This window comes from Chiloscyllium plagiosum, unplaced genomic scaffold (genome assembly GCF_037043375.1).
Source record: "Chiloscyllium plagiosum isolate Xiang-an unplaced genomic scaffold, Cpla_swu_hap1 HiC_scaffold_39, whole genome shotgun sequence".
NCBI lineage: Eukaryota > Metazoa > Chordata > Chondrichthyes > Orectolobiformes > Hemiscylliidae > Chiloscyllium > Chiloscyllium plagiosum.
Genome location: NW_028270177.1, coordinates 12,931,153 through 12,948,154, shown reverse-complemented (window position 1 = coordinate 12,948,154; position 17,002 = coordinate 12,931,153). Strand labels below are relative to the sequence as shown.

General features: G+C 42.0%; 1 protein-coding gene across 3 annotated transcripts in view; it reads right to left on the bottom strand.

The window, feature by feature from the left end:
* The window catches only part of LOC122540931 (monoacylglycerol lipase ABHD2-like), a 106,057-nt gene that overhangs the window by 26,086 nt on the left and 62,969 nt on the right, over positions 1-17,002 (bottom strand). For all 3 annotated transcript variants that reach the window (XM_043677248.2, XM_043677249.2, XM_087981398.1), the window contains one exon: positions 14,817-15,000. In XM_043677248.2, the coding sequence (XP_043533183.1) occupies positions 14,817-15,000 (184 nt within the window). The remainder of the gene's footprint in view (positions 1-14,816; positions 15,001-17,002) is intronic.

The following is a 17,002-nucleotide window of genomic DNA, read 5'->3' as shown; positions in this document are numbered from 1 at the left end:
GATCTATCTTGTCTATATGTGACATATACTTCCATCTTTTTCTTAACCAAACCCTCAATTTCTTTAGTCATCCAGCATTCCCTATACCTACTAGCCTTTCCTTTTACCCTGACAGGAATATACTTTCTCTGGATTCTCGTTATCTCATTTCTGAAGGCTTCTCATTTTCCAGCCATCCCTTTACCTGCGAACATCTGCCCCTGATCAGCTTTCAAAAGTTCATGCGTAATACTGTCAAAATTGGACTTTACCCAATTTAGAACTTCGACTTTTAGATCTGATCTATCCTTTTCCATCACTACTTTAAATCTAAGAGAATTATGGTTAATGGTCCCAAAGTGCTCCCCCACTGACATCTCAGTCACCTGCCCTGCCTTATTTCCCAAGAGTAGGTCAAGTTTTGCCCCTTCTCTAGTAGGTACGTCCACATACTGAATCAGAAAATTGTCTTGTCCGCACTTAACAAATTCCTCTCCATCTAAACCTTTAATATTATGGTAGTCCCAGTCGATGTTTGGAAAGTTAAAATCTCCTACCATAACCATCCTATTATTCTTACAGATAGCTGAGATTTCCTTACAAGTTTGTTTCTCAATTTCCCTCTGACTATTAGGGGGTCTATAATACAATCCCGATAATGTGATCATCCTTTTCTTATTTCTCAGTTCCACACAAATAACTTCCCTGGATGTATTTCTGGGAATATCCTCCCTCAGCACAGCTGTAATGCTATCCCTTATCAAAAATGCCACTCCCCCTCCTCTCTTGCCTCCCTTTCTATCCTTCCTGTAGCATTTGTAGCCTGGAACATTCAGCTGCCAGTCCTGCCCATCCCTGAGCCATGTTTCTGTCATTGCTATGATATCCCAGTCCCATGTTCCTAACCATGCCCCGAGTTCATCTGCCTTCCCCGTTCGGCCCCTTGCATTGAAATAAATGCAGTTTAATTTATTAGTCCTACCTTGTCCCTGCTTGCCCTGACTGTTTGACTCGCTTCTGTTCTCAACTGTACCAGTCTCAGATTGATCTCTTTCCTCACTATCTCCCTGGATCCCACCCCCCCCACCTTACTAGTTTAATTCCTCCCGAACAGCTCTCGCAAATTTCCCTGCCAGTATATTAGTCCCCTTCCAATTTAGGTGCAATCCGTCTTTCTTGTACAGGTCACTTCTCCCCCAAAAGAGATTCCAATGATCCAAAAATGTGAATCCTTCTCCCATACACCAGCTCCTCAGCCATGCATTCATCTGCTCTATCCTCCTATTCCTGCCCTCACTCGCTCATAGCACTGGGAGTAATCCAGATATTACTACCTTTGAGGATCTCCTTTTTAAATTTCTGCCTGACTCTCTGTAATCTCCCTTCAGAATCTCAACTTTTTTCCTTCCTATGTCGTTGGTTCCAATATGGACAATGACTTCTTGCTGGCCCCTCTCCTCCGTGAGAACATTCTGCACCCTCTGGGACATCCTTTATCCTGGCACCAGGGAAGCAACACACCATTCTACTTTTTTGCTGCTGGCCACAGAAACATCTGTCTGTACCTCGGACTACAGAATTCCCTAACACAATTGATTTCTTGGAAACCGATGTACACCTCATTGCATTAGAGCCAGTCTCAATACCAGAAACTTGGCTATTCATGCTACGTTCCCCTGAGAATCCATCACCCCCTACATTTTCCAAAACAGCATACTGTTTGAAATGGGTATATCCACAAAAGATTCCTGCACTAGGTGCCTACCTCTCTTACCTTTCCTGGAGTTAACCCATCTATGTGACTGTATTGGAGACTTTCCACCTTCCTATAAGTGCCATCCATCATATACTGCTGCTGTTGCAAATTCCTCAATGCTTCTAACTGTGTCTCAAACCGATCCATATGATCTGATAAGATTCGTATCCAATAGCATTTATGGCAGATATAATCCGCAGTAACACTTAAACTCTTACCTTGGGAAAAATTACTTCTACAAACCACGATTTAAAATCCATTCATTCTCGGAAACCTTCCCATTTACAAGCTTTTCCTTATTTACTCAATCACTCTCAAGACTGTTCAGATTACCCTACAGGGATGGATCTGTATTTCTATACATGAAGCCAATTTTGGTGATTGGAAAGTTTCAAAAGGGGTCAACATTTCCATCTGCATTCGGTCAGTGCCCGACCTTTGGTTTTATCCCAATCTATAGAAAGTCAATTACCACAGAATAGAATCCACCTTGTAGCAACGACTCTTGTTCATAATGATTTTGAGTTCATAATTATAGGTGTCAACCCAGAAACATTTATAATTCTGGAACAGTGTGGAGACTGAGTAAAGGTGTTATCACTGTTCTGCATCAAGCAATCTAGCTACTTAAGTGTAATGCGTTAGTCTCCAAGTTTTGTTGAAACAAAAGGAAATAAACTCTGCTTTTAGGTACATTTTGATATAATATTTTCCATGTAAACACAAGAGAACTACAGTCTAAAGTTAAAATTATGTAATCCAACATGAAACAGAAACCTTATTCTCAAGTTGTGCCCCTAGTATATGAATGTTTGTTAAACCAGTCATTATATTTTAATACAATGTTAAATGATTTTTTTCCCCCTGCTAATCTTCTGACTTGTGACATTGAATTGTTCTGTCTACCTACAAGGGCAAACGGGGGCATCAACTTAATGCTCTTCAAAAAGACAGTGCCCTTGAAAGTTCTTTTTTTATTTCACATGTGGGACATGGGCATCACTGGTTGGTTGCTCCTGAGCTGGTGGTGGTGAGATACCTTCTTGAACCACTGCAATTCACATGTTATAGGTTGATCCATAATGCCCTCAGGGAGGGAATTCCATTAATTTGATCCAGCAATAGCAAAGGAACGGCAATATATTTCCAAATCAAGATGGAATGTGGCTTGACTAGGAACTTGCAGATGGTGGTATTTACATAAAATTGCTACCCTTGTCCTTCTAGGTGGAAGTAGTCATGAGTTTGGCTGATGTTGTCTCAGGACCTTCAGTGAATTTCTTCAGGGTATCTCATAGATAGTACACATTTCTGCCAATGAGCATTGGTGGAGGAGGGAGCAGATACTTGTGAATATGGTGCCAGTCAAGCAGGCTGCTTTCTACTAGATGGTGTCAAGCTTCTTGTTGCACCCATCCAGTCAAGTGGGAGTATTCCATCACACTCCTGACTTGTGCCTTGTAGATGGTGGCAGACTTTGCAGAGTCACAGAGGGGCGTTACTCGCCACAGTATTCCTAGCCTCTGACTTGCTCGTGTAGCCACTGTTCGGCAAGTCCAGTTGAGTTTTCGGTCAATGTTGATAGCGGGGGGGGGGGTTCTGTGATGGCAACATCCTTGATTGTTACGTTAAATTGGTTAAATTGTCTTTTATTGGAGGTGTTCATTGCCTGGCGTGTGTGTGTTGGGAATGTAACTTCTCACTTGTCAGCTCAAGCAAATGTGCCAACACAATGGCATCATGTTGGACAGTGGATGCCAACAGAACGAGCTGGCAGGAGAGGTAAGCTTATAAATTGCATAATTCAAGAAAGCACATGGGTGGCACTGCAGAAGGAGATTGCTGATGAACATGCCCTATATTTGAATACCAGCCTTTAGAAACCATACTGGTCTTCCTCTGGAGGCAGTTTTCTCATTTTAAACAGGAGCATTGTAGAGAATGAGCAATAAGTAATCAGGACAAATCTATTTCAAGACTGTATGTGCTTTGCAAAAACAACAGATTTGCAGTATTTCCAGCTAGTCACATACCACACCATGCTATTCCTCCCACCTGCACTATTCCAGTTTTAGCCTATTCTCAAGTTGCCAGCCCTGGTTAAGTGACATTATGTTGTTCATATGAACTTTTTTTAACCTATTCCTTGCTCATTTCCTTATGTCACCCCTTATAACCCTGTCTTGTTTCCCTGATCCCAGGCAAAGGACCCAGCTGGATTGCCAGTATATTTATATCAAACAGATGTTGTATTTGCTTATCTGGAGTGGTTCTGGAAGCCGGGTTGAGCGCATGTACGACCACTGACCCATGGCTGGCACAAGAACAAAACTGGCAAAAGTTTGGTACTAGTTAGCAAGAATTTGAGATGACTAATATATTAAAGTGGAAATCATACATGGAGTTAAATATTGACCATAATCTGAGAAAACCGGGGGTAATTTGTCTTGAACATACACCTTACTGATACTTTAAAGGAATACTAGTGTAAAGAATGAAAAATTCCAGTTTTACAAGGTGTATGGATGAGCAAAAGAGAAAGCAATGCCTAAAATACCACGTCTGAACAAAACTGAAACTGTACAAACATGTATATTATTAGAGCTGAAGAGTGGGGTGCTGTAAAAGCTCAGCTGATCACATAGCATCAGAGGAGGAGAATTGACATATCAGGCATAAACCCTTCATCAGGAATTAGGCTTGTGGGCCAAAGGGGCTGAGAGATAAATGGGAGAGGAGGTGGGGCTAGGGGATGGTAGCTGCAAATGAGATAGGCAGATGAAAGTGGAAGTGATAGGTCAGAGTGGAGGGTGAACACATAGATGGGAAGGAAAATGGACAGATAGGACCATTCAAGAGGGCGATTGTCATGAAGACTGGGACTGGGATAAGGTTGGGGGGAATGGAGAAACTGGTGAAATTCACATTGATTTCACCAGATTCCCCAATTCCCTTTCCCCCCACCTTATTCCAATCCCAACCTTCAACATGTCACCACCTTCTTGAACAGTCCTACCTGTCCATCTTCCTTGCCACCTATCTGATCCACCCTCCTCACTGACCTATCACTTCCACCCCCACCTTCATCTGCGTATCGCATTCCCAGCTACCATCCCCAGCCCCACCCCCCACTCCCATTTATCTCTCAGCCTCACCGGCTCACAAGCGTCATTCCTAATGAAGGGCTTATGCCCGAAATGTCAATTCTCCTGCTCCTCGGATGATGTGATCAGCTGTGTTTTTCCAGCACCACACGGTTTGACTCTGATCTCCAGAATCTGCAGTCCTCACTTTCTCCACGTATATTATTACAGGCCAAGCAAATGCACAGGAAGAAAGTTTTATTACATTGTTATAAAGCACTGAATTATGTTGAAATAAAGTTAAAGCCAAGTATAATAGACCAACTGTTCAATAAAGATACGAGCTACAAAAGTGCTATTGCTTGGTTTTCATATTGAATCACAAAAGTGCTGTAAGCAGGTATTTCCCCAGGAATTCATCAAGTTTAAAGTCAACGATTACAAATTAGAGGGACAAACCACTCCTTTATAATGTCTAATCTTTCCTTGTACAAATGAAGGTAGTTTCTCAGTGTAACGGCAACCCATTCAACATGCATCACAGGAGAGGAAAAAAAATGATCTTGGGAACAAAATCACAGGCATATATGGATTTCAAGGATGCAGTTCACTCATGCAATCACTAGAGGTCACATCCTGCTTTGCATGATACTGTGCTGAGCAAAAATCTCTAGGAAAAATGAATAGGAGGTAACAGCTAGGAAGTATCCCAACCTGAAAAATTTCAGTACGACTATTGGCTAAAATGCAGCAAGTTAAATTCAAGGAATAAAAAGTCAGCACTTTAAGAATCTGAGGGGTAAAGAAACAAAGTTTCAAGTGGAGAACTTAGTTGGCATTACTGAGAAGAGGAGAATGGGACCTGGATGTTTTGGCAATAGTCGAATGAGAAATAAAATTCTTATGTTGTATAATAAAAGGTTATTCTTAGTTTAATAAAGATTTGCATGTTTGAGACACAAGTTGACATCATGTCTTCTGAATTCTATCAGATGACTTTATTTTAGCAGTACATTGTCATTGTTTCCTTGGAGGAACAAAGGTGGAGAGAAGTCATTATAGATACAGTTATACAAGATTGGGAGGGACACAGTGGACAGGAAATTTTTTTTTCCCCATTCAGTAAATGCATCAATAACCAAGCAGAATAGATTTAAGACACGAGGCAGAAGGCCAAATGGAGAAGTTGAGGATAACTTTTTTTCAGAGGGTGGGGGAAGTCTGCAATTCTCTGCCTGAAAGGGTGGCTGAGTCTGAAACTGTCAAATCATTTAAGCAACGTTTACATATTCACTTGCATTACCATAGCCTCCAGGGCTCTGGGCCAAAAGCTGCAAATTGTGATTCGTATTGCCAGATCCTGGTTAACTGGCATGGACACAATAGGCCAAATAGCTCTTTCTATGCTGTAAATGTCTATCAGTTTTCATCAAAGGAAAGCAATCAATCATTGTATGATATAATATATGCAAAGTCAGAGTTTTTGCTTTCTGGCCCAAAGAATTACTGTACCACCATGATTCCCCACTGTACACTTTCTAAAGTTAAATCACCTAATTTGCTGCTTTCATGTGGATCAACCACAAAGTCAATACCTTTGTCACTTTCATACAGGCTAAGTAACTCCTAGTTGCCACGTAAAATATTGTCTCAACCAAATTCAATTAAGCTTCTGATGAATCAAATAATCTTAAATACAACAATCCACAACACTCCAAGGAACAGCTGGGATGTAACTTTAAATTAAGTGTCACCTCAGCAGGGATTGAAGGTTAGTGCTGAAACATAATTCTACTTGTTCTATACTTGTCTTAAATTAACAAGCGTTCATTTCATGCCTCACTTTGAGTGAAATAAACACAGTTTAATTAGTTGGTATTCACCATCTCCCTTTTCTACATTAAGACATGGCTTGTCTCAGTGTTTTGGTCCCGCACTAGTGTTAAATACCGAAATAACACACATTCAGTGGAAAGACTCAATCAGAAGGACTGAATTGAAGCCTCAATCTAACAGCGTCTGATATTTCAGTCCAATAGTAGGTGCATTACTTTGCAGGAGTAATCAGAATTCAAAGTTTGAATGTTGCCTGACAGTTCCAAATTGTAAAAGACGCCACTGTTCACATATGACAAATTATTGTGAGATGCAACGATGGTCATTTAAGGAGTCATCATTTGGCACGTGGTAAAATCTCTCAGAACAATTTGAAATAGTGTATTGTGTTAGTTGAGAGAACAATGTGGTCACCAAAGCAGGATAACCATCTTTGTGAAAGAGCAGCAGAGAATCTTTTAACATCTACTGCAACAGGAATACAGTTTAGCATATCAATGAAAGAACTGCACTGAAGTTGCAGCCAAAATTGTGAGAGACACATAAACCTGAACCTTCTGAATGCAAAACATGTATGTTCCAGGATACAAATGCTACAGGAAGGATAGAAAGGGAGGCAAAAGAGGAGGGGGAGTGGCATTTTTGATAAGGGATAACATTGCAGCTGTGCTAAGGGAGGATATTCCTGGAAATTCATCCAGGGAAGTTATTTGGGTGGAACTGAGAAATAAGAAAGGGATGATCACATTATTGGGATTCTATTATAGACCCCCCCAATAGTCAGAGGGAAATTGAGAAATAAACCTGTAAGGACATCTCAGCGATCTGTAAGAATAATAGGGTAGTTATGGTAGGGGATTTTAACTTTCCAAACAACGATGGGACTGCCATAGTGTTAAAGGTTTAGATGGAGAGGAATTTCTTAAGTGTGTACAAGACAATTTTCTGATTCATTATGTGGATTGTACCTACTAGAGAAGGTGCAAAACTTGACCTACTCTTGGGAAATAAGGCAGGGCAGATGTCTGAGGTGTCAGTGGGGGAACACTTTGGGGCCAGTGACCATAATTCTATTCGTTTTAAAATAGTGATGGAAAAGGATAGACCAGATCTAAAAGTTGAAGTTCTAAATTGGAGAAAGGCCAATTTTGATAGTATTAGGCAAGAACTTTCGAAAGCTGATTGGAGGCAGATGTTCACAGGTAAAGGGATGGCTGGAAAATGGGAAGCCTTCAGAAATGAGATAACAAGAATCCAGAGAAAGTATATTCCTGTCAGGGTGAAAGGGAAGGCTTGTAACTATAGGGAATGCTGGATGACTAAAGAAATTGAGGGATTGGTTAAGAAAAAGAAGGAAGCATATGTCAGGTACAAACAGGATAGATCGAGTGAATCCTTAGAAGAGTATAAAGAAAGTAGGAGCATACTTAAGAGGGAAATCAGGAGGGCAAAACGGGGACATGAGATAGCTTTGGCAAATACAATTAAGGAGAATCCAAAGGGGTTTTACAAATATATTAAGGACAAAAGGGTAACTAGGGAGAGAAAAGGGCCCCACAAAGATCAGCAAGACGGCCTTTGTGTGGAGGCACAGAAAACCGGGGAGATACTAAATGAATATTTTGCATCAGTATTTACTGTGGAAAAGGATATGGAAGATATAGACTGTAGGGAAATAGATGGTGACATCTTGCAAAATGTCCAAATTACAGAGGAGGAAGTGCTGGATGTCTTGAAACGGTTAAAGGTGGATAAATCCCCAGGATCTGATCAGGTGTACCCGAGAACTCTGTGGGAAGCTAGAGAAGTGATTGCTGGGCCTCTTGCTGAGATATTTGTATCATTGATAATCACAGGTGAGGTGCCGGAAGACTGGAGGTTGGCAAACGTGGTGCCACTGTTTAAGAAGGGTGGTAAGGACAAGCCAGGGAACTATAGACCAGTGAGCCTGATGTCGGTGGTGGGCAAGTTGTTGGAGGGAATCCTGAGGGACAGGATGTACATGTATTTGGAAAGGCAAGGACTGATTAGGGATAGTCAACATGGCTTTGTGCATGGGAAATCATGTCTCACAAACTTGATTGAGTTTTTTGATGAAGTAACAAAGAAGATTGATGAGGGCAGAGCAGTAGATGTGATCTATATGGACTTCAGTAAGGCGTTCGACAAGGTTCCCCATGGGAGACTGATTAGCAAGGTTAGATCTCATGGAATACAAAGAGAACTAGCCATTTGGATACAGAACTGGCCCAAAGGTAGAAGACAGAGGGTGGTGGTGGAGGGTTGTTTTTCAGACTGGAGGCCTGTGACCAGTGGAGTGCCACAAGGATCGGTGCTGGGCCCTCTACTTTTTGTCATTTACATAAATGATTTGGATGCAAGATAAGAGGTACAGTTAGTAAGTTTGCAGATGACACCAAAATTAGAGGTGTAGTGGACACCGAAAAGGATTACCTCAGATTACAACAGGATCTTGACCAGATGGGCCAATGTGCTGAGAAGTGGCAGATGGAGTTTAATTCAGATAAATGCGAGGTGCTGCATTTTGGAAAAGCAAATCTTTGCAGGACTTATACACTTAATGGTAAGGTCCTAGGGAGTGTTGCTGAACAAAGAGACCTTGGAGTGCAGGTTCATAGATCCTTGAAAGTGGAGTCGCAGGTAGATAGGATAGTGAAGGAGGTGTTTGGTATGCTTTCCTTTATTGGTCAGATTAGAGTACAGGAGTTGGGAGGTCATGTTGCGGCTGTACAGGACATTGGTTTGGCCACTGTTGGAATATTGCGTGCAATTCTGGTCTCCTTCCTATTGCAAAGATGTTGTGAAACTTGAAAGGGTTCAGAAAAGATTTACAAGGATGTTGCCAGGGTTGGAGGATCTGAGCTATAGGGAGAGGCTGAACAGGCTGGGGCTGTTTTCCCTGGAGCGCCGGAGGCTGAGGTGTGACCTCACAGAGGTTTACAAAATTATGAAGGTCATGGATAGGATAAATAGGCAAAGTCTTTTCCCTGGGGTTGGGGAGTCCAGAACTAGATGGCATAGGTTTAGGGTGAGAGGGGAAAGATATAAAAGAGACATAAGGGGCAACTTTTTCACAGATGGTGGTTAAGTGTATGGAATGATCTGCCAACGGATGTGGTGGAGGCTGGTACAATTGCAACATTTAAGAGGCATTTGGATGGGTATATGAATAGGAAGGGATTGGAGGGATATGGGCTGAGTGCTGGCAGGTGGGCCTAGATTGGGTTGGAATATCTGGTCGGCATGGACGGGTTGGATGAAGGGTCTGTTTCCATGCTGTACATCTCTATGACTCTATAAATACAGAGGAACCTCAATTAGCTGAACAACACAGGCGGGAAGTATTTTGTTCGGGTAATCAAATGCCTGATAATGATTTAGTCAAGCGTTGTGATATCGCTATCTTGTCCGAAAAATCCGAAATTCGGATAAATGCAAATTAGGCATGGACTGTTGCAACAAGTCAGTTGGATGGACCAAATGTTAACATTATATTTTATATCTTGACAAAACATCCATTGAACTTACCACTACTGAGACAGAAATATCTGTACAATCAGGAGACACTAGACAGAACATCTATTAATCATTCCTGATGAAGGGCTTTTACCCAAAACATTGATTGCTCCTCAGATGCTGCCTGACCTGCTCTAATCTAGAACATCTAGCTCAGTTCTAGTACCCAAAGTAACAAAGCTACTTTACTGCTAAATAAAGGAAAGGAATGGGACTTGCAATGCAAGTGTTGATACAGAATTAGTTGCCTTGCATAATCCTTGTTTTATTCCATCTTCAAATTTTTTTTGAGGACAATTACAAAGGATCTTATATCTAATTGAAAAAGAAATCTAGGAGTAAAGGCTCAGAAAGAGAAAGGGAGAACAACAACAGAAATTGTATCTTAAATTACTGCACTTTTCAGATACACAGAACAAACACTAAAATTGCAAATACCACAAATCTGAGGAATGTTAATCTGAATTGAGCAGACTATAAATCTGCAATACTCCAACGATTAAAAAAAATTACTTTGGATCCTCCTATCTGCACTATCTTAATACACTTTGTCATTCCTATTGTTACATTTACGATTTTTATAACATAATACTGCTTTAGGGCTGTTGTTTTAATTTTCGATCTTTGAAGGGAATAAGTTATCAGTTCTGAAGTCTGCTCAACAGTTAAGCCTGTGAGTGGTTTGACTGCTAAAGATCAAAAGGAGATTCAGATTGCTTTGCTGGGACAGTATCCACATTCAGATTCAATGGCAAAAATTTAGAGTTTCTTAAATTATGAGGAGACCTCAAGTTTCCCAATGCTCCAGAATGTTCTTATACGCATTGGATTTGATCCAATTTACCTCTTCCCTTTAGAAGTGAAGACAGTTAAATAACAATTCTACCCGAATCCATGTTAATGCGATTCACACGGTAATGGGGAAGAGGGTACCGGAACACATTTTAAAATCGGGTTATAAACTGCCATTATAATAAATGAACATCACAGTTCAAAAGATTTCTGTGCACAGAGAGAAAAGGCTCCTTGGTTATGTGTTTATCATAACCAGGTGCAGGAGAAAGACTGCCTATAGTTGAAGATGCACGTTTTGTAATGTTCTGAGGAGTCAGGGAGATTTGCTCTGGCATGGCCAGGCAGAAGAATAATCAGAACAAGAGTCATGTGAACAGGTGGAATGAAGGAACCCATTAGAAGTTGAAGCAACTGCTCAGATGACTGCAAATCTGTGGAGAGTAAGAATACAAGAGGAATGAGCCAAAAGGTCTGGGTTCAACAACGACTCGTTCCAAAGATAGATCCTCATGTCTGAAACAGGTTGATTAAAAATATCTACAAGGGAAATGCCACTTACTGCAGTTAAAATATGAACTACAGAAAAAAATATGCTCAGTCAAGTGCAATGTCATTTGTTACAGTAAAAATGCTTTAAAATGTGAAATCTTGATGAGTCATTGTTTTGGTTAATAAGTGGAATATTGAATTTTTAAAAGTAGTTATCAATTTCAGATATATTGGAATAAAATGCTTCCACAACACATTATATGCCAGAACTTTCAACTGTGAAACACTTCACTAGTCTTAGCTCCCTCTATCAGCTTGCTCAACATCCAAACACCCGGTCACTTTCCAACCAGGAATTTTCTATTCTACTCAACCTCAGAGCATCCAATAAAATGTTTGGCTTTCTGCAAGGTTTTGCAAAAAAAAAAAGCAAAACGTACCTGTAATAAACATAAAACCAAATGTGAAATGCAAAAGTAATGTACATTTTCTCTGCTGGCCAGTTAATTTATAATCAAAACAAAGGTTTCAAAAGAATCATCGTCTGTCATTTTTGCCACCAGCCTGATGTCACCACCAAACACATTTTCCTCTCCTCTGTCAACACTGCCATTCCTCTGTTACACTCTGGTCCACCAAACTATCACCCTCAACCTCCCATAGCGATTGAACACTTGCTCTTTCACCTCCTCCCTCGTTACAATCCATGGCTTAAAAACATGGAGGTAAAGCAACATTTACTTCTGCTTCTTTCAAATCTAGTTTATTGCACTGATTACCCACAATATGATCTCCTCTTCACAAGCAGATCAAATGCAGAATACCTCCACTTAGTCCACAAACATGACCAGAACTTCTGATATCTTTTCATTTTCAATATATCACCTTGCTCCCATACTTATGCTTCTGTCCTAGTTGTCCTGTTGTGTTTCTCTGTGAAGACAAACTCAAGCAGAAGGAACATCATTTCATTTTCTGTTCAGATACTTTACATACTTCTGAACTCAACATTTAATTCAACTTCAGATCAAAACTGTATCGTGTATTTGATTCACACCTGCTCAGAGAGAGTCTGGTTTTCTTGGCTTTGCTTTCAGCAGAACCGACCTATGTTCTGCAATTAACATCTATTATGAACCTCTTCCTCCTCTATGACTAGTACCGCTCACTTTACCTTTTGTTTTGACATTTGTGATCTCTAATCTCTTGTTGCCGTCTAAGTTTCTCTCACCTTTTCATCAGTTTCACTTGCTTCTCCCCATCTTTCTCTACTGAATAAACCTAGTCACTTCTCTCTTTTGTTCTGAATAAAACTCATATTAAACCTGAAACATCAATGTTTTCTCCTTCCACAGATGCTGCGAAACTTGCTCAGCTTTCCCAGCATTTTACTTTTATTCAAGTTAATTTATAACTTCAGTGTTCTTATCTGAGGTTCTATTGCAATATCTAATCAGTAGTGTAAAGTCTTTAATTTAGTCCTAAGTGTCTAAGACACGCTGACGCTAAATATACTGTCTTTAACTACAGTTCTTTGATTTACCAAAAACTTTGAATGCCAAGCATTGCTCATTTTTGATTACAGACAGCAATTTTATTTACGGGCTAAGAAGTAATGTTAAAAAATTGATCCAACACAACATAGGAGTTCTGGTAGACCAATTAACTAGAACTTACGAATTTGCAACTTATGAATCTTCATAACTTGCTGAATGAGCCTTTTAAACAACTAACTGATAAAGTCTGGAAAAATTGATGTTTAAAGTATTACAATTTAGAGCAAGCAGTCGTTCGAATTTAACAGTTTACATAAATTTGGATTCCTATGAAAAATACATATTTTAAACGTTTGTTTCTTTTCCCCCTCCTCCTAAAAGGAAATACGTTGTAATTCCAGAGTGCTGGAAGCCACATGGTTCTTTCTATTCATTATGACTGGCCTTAAATACAAGTGTAAACTTGCTATTCAACAGTGTAGAGCACCAAAGCGAGCCCTGATCTTTTACTTACCTGGTATCTTCAGAGTCCTGTCATACAAGAGGCTTGTTTTGTTTTCTTAAATTCTTAGTTATTCAGTTATAGCCAGGAAATCACTTGCAGAGGCTTATTTTCTCATTCACCATTTGGTCTAGTGTTTTTCCAAAGATCTATTCTTGGCTCCCTACTATTTCTCAAATACATGTTGCTTCTCCTCATAACATCATCCAAAAATAAATAGCTTCCACATGTCTGCTGATGACACCCAGTTCTACCTTATCATCAACTTTGTACACCCCTCCACTGCTTTTCAAATTGCCAAGACCTCCTGTCTGAAATGCAGTAATAATAAAATGTTTACTTAAACTAAATTTTGGAAAGATCAAAGCCATTGGCTTTAGTGTCTTTTACAATTTGTTTCTTAGTTATGAATTCTACCCCTTCGTCAGCAACAGGGCAAGGCTGAAACAGATTGTTCATAATCTTAGTTCCTAATGGACTGCCAGAAGAGCTTCTGGATCTATGCTGCCACTTCAACAACTTATTTCCATCTCTGTAAACTGGCAAATAAGCCCCATCTCCTCCAAACATTCACCAGCGCCCGATCCCAAGTCACATTTTACCCTCCATAAACTCAATCCAAAATATTGCTACCCATATTCTAATACTGCCCATTACCCTATGCTAACTGACCTACACAGTCTTCCAGCCAATCAATATCTTGAGTTTAAAATTTTTATTTAAGAATACTTCTATGGCTTCATTCCTTCTCATCAGCAAGTTCCTCCAGCTTTGCAGGTCTCCAAAATACCTGCCCATCACTTTGAATTCTGGCTTCTTAAGCACCCCAATTTTAATTCCTCAAATCACTGTTGCTATTCCTTTAGGTGACATAGCCTAAGACCTTGAATTTCCCCTCTAAATCTCCAACTCTTTCCTCCAAGATACTTCTTAAAACCTAACGTCTTGGTGGGCTTTTGGTCATGTGACCCAATATCTCATCTGATTTGATGCCAAATTTCATTCAATAACTGTACAATCACTTTTTTAAAAAGAAAATCACTCATAGAACGTGGGTTTATATACCCAGAGAGCAACTGAGATTGATTGCCATGGTGATATTAAAACTCATATCCCTAGAACATTAACCTGGAGTTCTGAATGACCATTACACTTTTGTGCTCTCTCTAAGTCAATGGTCAGAGATTAAATGCTACTTTGGCTGAACATTTGACATAGTAAACATTTGGTTTAGTACCACACCATATTGAATATTTAGCTTTGCTGAATCAATTTAACACTTCAAACTAGATTTTTTGCAATAAAGAAATGAATAGATATATATTTCATTTTGAAAAACTCACCGCAGTGCACTATAGCCTTGGCAGACACTAATGCAACAAAGAACCTTCTCTTGATTGGCTCGATTCTCTCCAAGATATTTGCAAACAATGTTTCCACCAAGACTAAAACCCACAACCACCAGCTGGGTCTGAGGAAAGGTTTTCTTTATGTAATTTACCATGGCACCAAACTCCCACGTACAACCTATAAAAAAAAATTCAGTTAATTTTCAAAGCACCAAAATAATTGAAAGAAGAGCAGATTTTAAAGTAATTTGTATGAACATTTAAACTCCTATTCATTCTATTCCACCTCAGTTATTTTATAGATTCTGCTAGCTGCACACTGTGCAATTTAGAAACTTAAACGGTATTCTGAAGTTTAGAAACATAATTCAAGGAAACCCATTCACTGTCAGTTATAATACTATTCAACTTGGGAATTCGCTTTTTTCAGGGGATTTTGGCTCTGCTTATTACAGATGACCAATAAATAAACTCATACCATCAGCAGCATTTGTTCAATCTTTCAACATTGTTCTAATATTGGAAGCCACACAGAATGCCCCAGTTTGCAGACCAGCTCTTACCACATTATTCTTGAGCAAATATTTTCCCTGTTAGTAATGGCATTCAAAGAGTTATTACTCAAGATTGAAGCCTGTGCTGCTGATAAAGGGCAGATCCAAAGTTTAGGAGAAAGTGAGGACTGCAGATACTGGAGCTCAGAGTCAAGACTGTAGTGGTGGAAATGCACAGCAGGTCAGGCAGCATCCAAGGAGCAGGAGAATCGACATTGAGCATAAGCTCTTCATCAGGTCTGAGACTTGTGGGTCAGGGATGAGAGATAAATGGGTGGGGGTGGGGTTCAGGAGCAGGTAGCTGAAGGTGGGGGAGAAGGCGATAGCTCAGACAGGGGAATGATCTTTCTATAGTAATGTACACACAGTAATTAGCCACAGTCCACCATAAGTAATTGTTTTCTTGGTTAGATAGGGAAAAGTGACATGCGGCTGAGGGGGTACCACTATGCATCGAGCACAAGCAAATAAAGGAGGTGGTTGTCCATGAACTATCATAACTGACCAAAGATGGAGGATGGGAAAAATTTCTGGCTGTAAGAGCTGCTCCTTTTTGTTTTTAAAAAGAGGTATTTTAGGTGCTGGAGGTGATTTCCTTGAACTCCAGGAGCAGCAATTACTGTTTGATATACTGTTGCATTGTTTTGGAACTTTGGAAAAAAAAGTCAAAACAACAGCAGTTTTAAAAAGGAGAAAACCAGACAAAGGAAGTACATGGTGAGGACAGTGCAGGGGAGAGAGGGGGAGGGGGAAGAGAAGAGGGGGGAGAAGAGAGGTGGGGGGGGGGGGAGGAGAGAAGAGGTGGGGGGGGGGAGGAGAGAAGAGGTGGGGGGGGGGAGGAGAGAAGAGGTGGGGGGGGGGAGGAGAGAAGAGGTGGGGGGGGGGAGGAGAGAAGAGGTGGGGGGGGGAGGAGAGAAGAGGTGGGGGGGAGAGGTGGGGGGGGGGAGAGGTGGGGGGGGGGAGAGGTGGGGGGGGGGAGAGGTGGGGGGGGGAGAGGTGGGGGGGGGGAGAGGTGGGGGGGGGGAGAGGTGGGGGGGGAGAGAGGTGGGGGGGGGAGAGAGGTGGGGGGGGGAGAGAGGTGGGGGGGGGAGAGGTGGGGGGGGGGAGAGGTGGGGGGGGGGAGAGGTGGCGGGGGGAGAGGTGGCGGGGGGAGAGGTGGCGGGGGGAGAGGTGGCGGGGGGAGAGGTGGCGGGGGGAGAGGTGGCGGGGGGAGAGGTGGCGGGGGGAGAGGTGGCGGGGGGAGAGGTGGCGGGGGGAGAGGTGGCGGGGGGAGAGGTGGCGGGGGGAGAGGTGGCGGGGGGAGAGGTGGCGGGGGGAGAGGTGGCGGGGGGAGAGGTGGCGGGGGGAGAGGTGGCGGGGGGAGAGGTGGCGGGGGGAGAGGTGGCGGGGGGAGAGGTGGCGGGGGGAGAGGTGGCGGGGGGAGAGGTGGCGGGGGGAGAGGTGGCGGGGGGAGAGGTGGCGGGGGGAGAGGTGGCGGGGGGGAGAGGTGGCGGGGGGAGAGGTGGCGGGGGGAGAGGTGGCGGGGGGAGAGGTGGCGGGGGGAGAGGTGGCGGGGGGAGAGGTGGCGGGGGGAGAGGTGGCGGGGGGAGAGGTGGCGGGGGGAGAGGTGGCGGGGGGAGAGGTGGC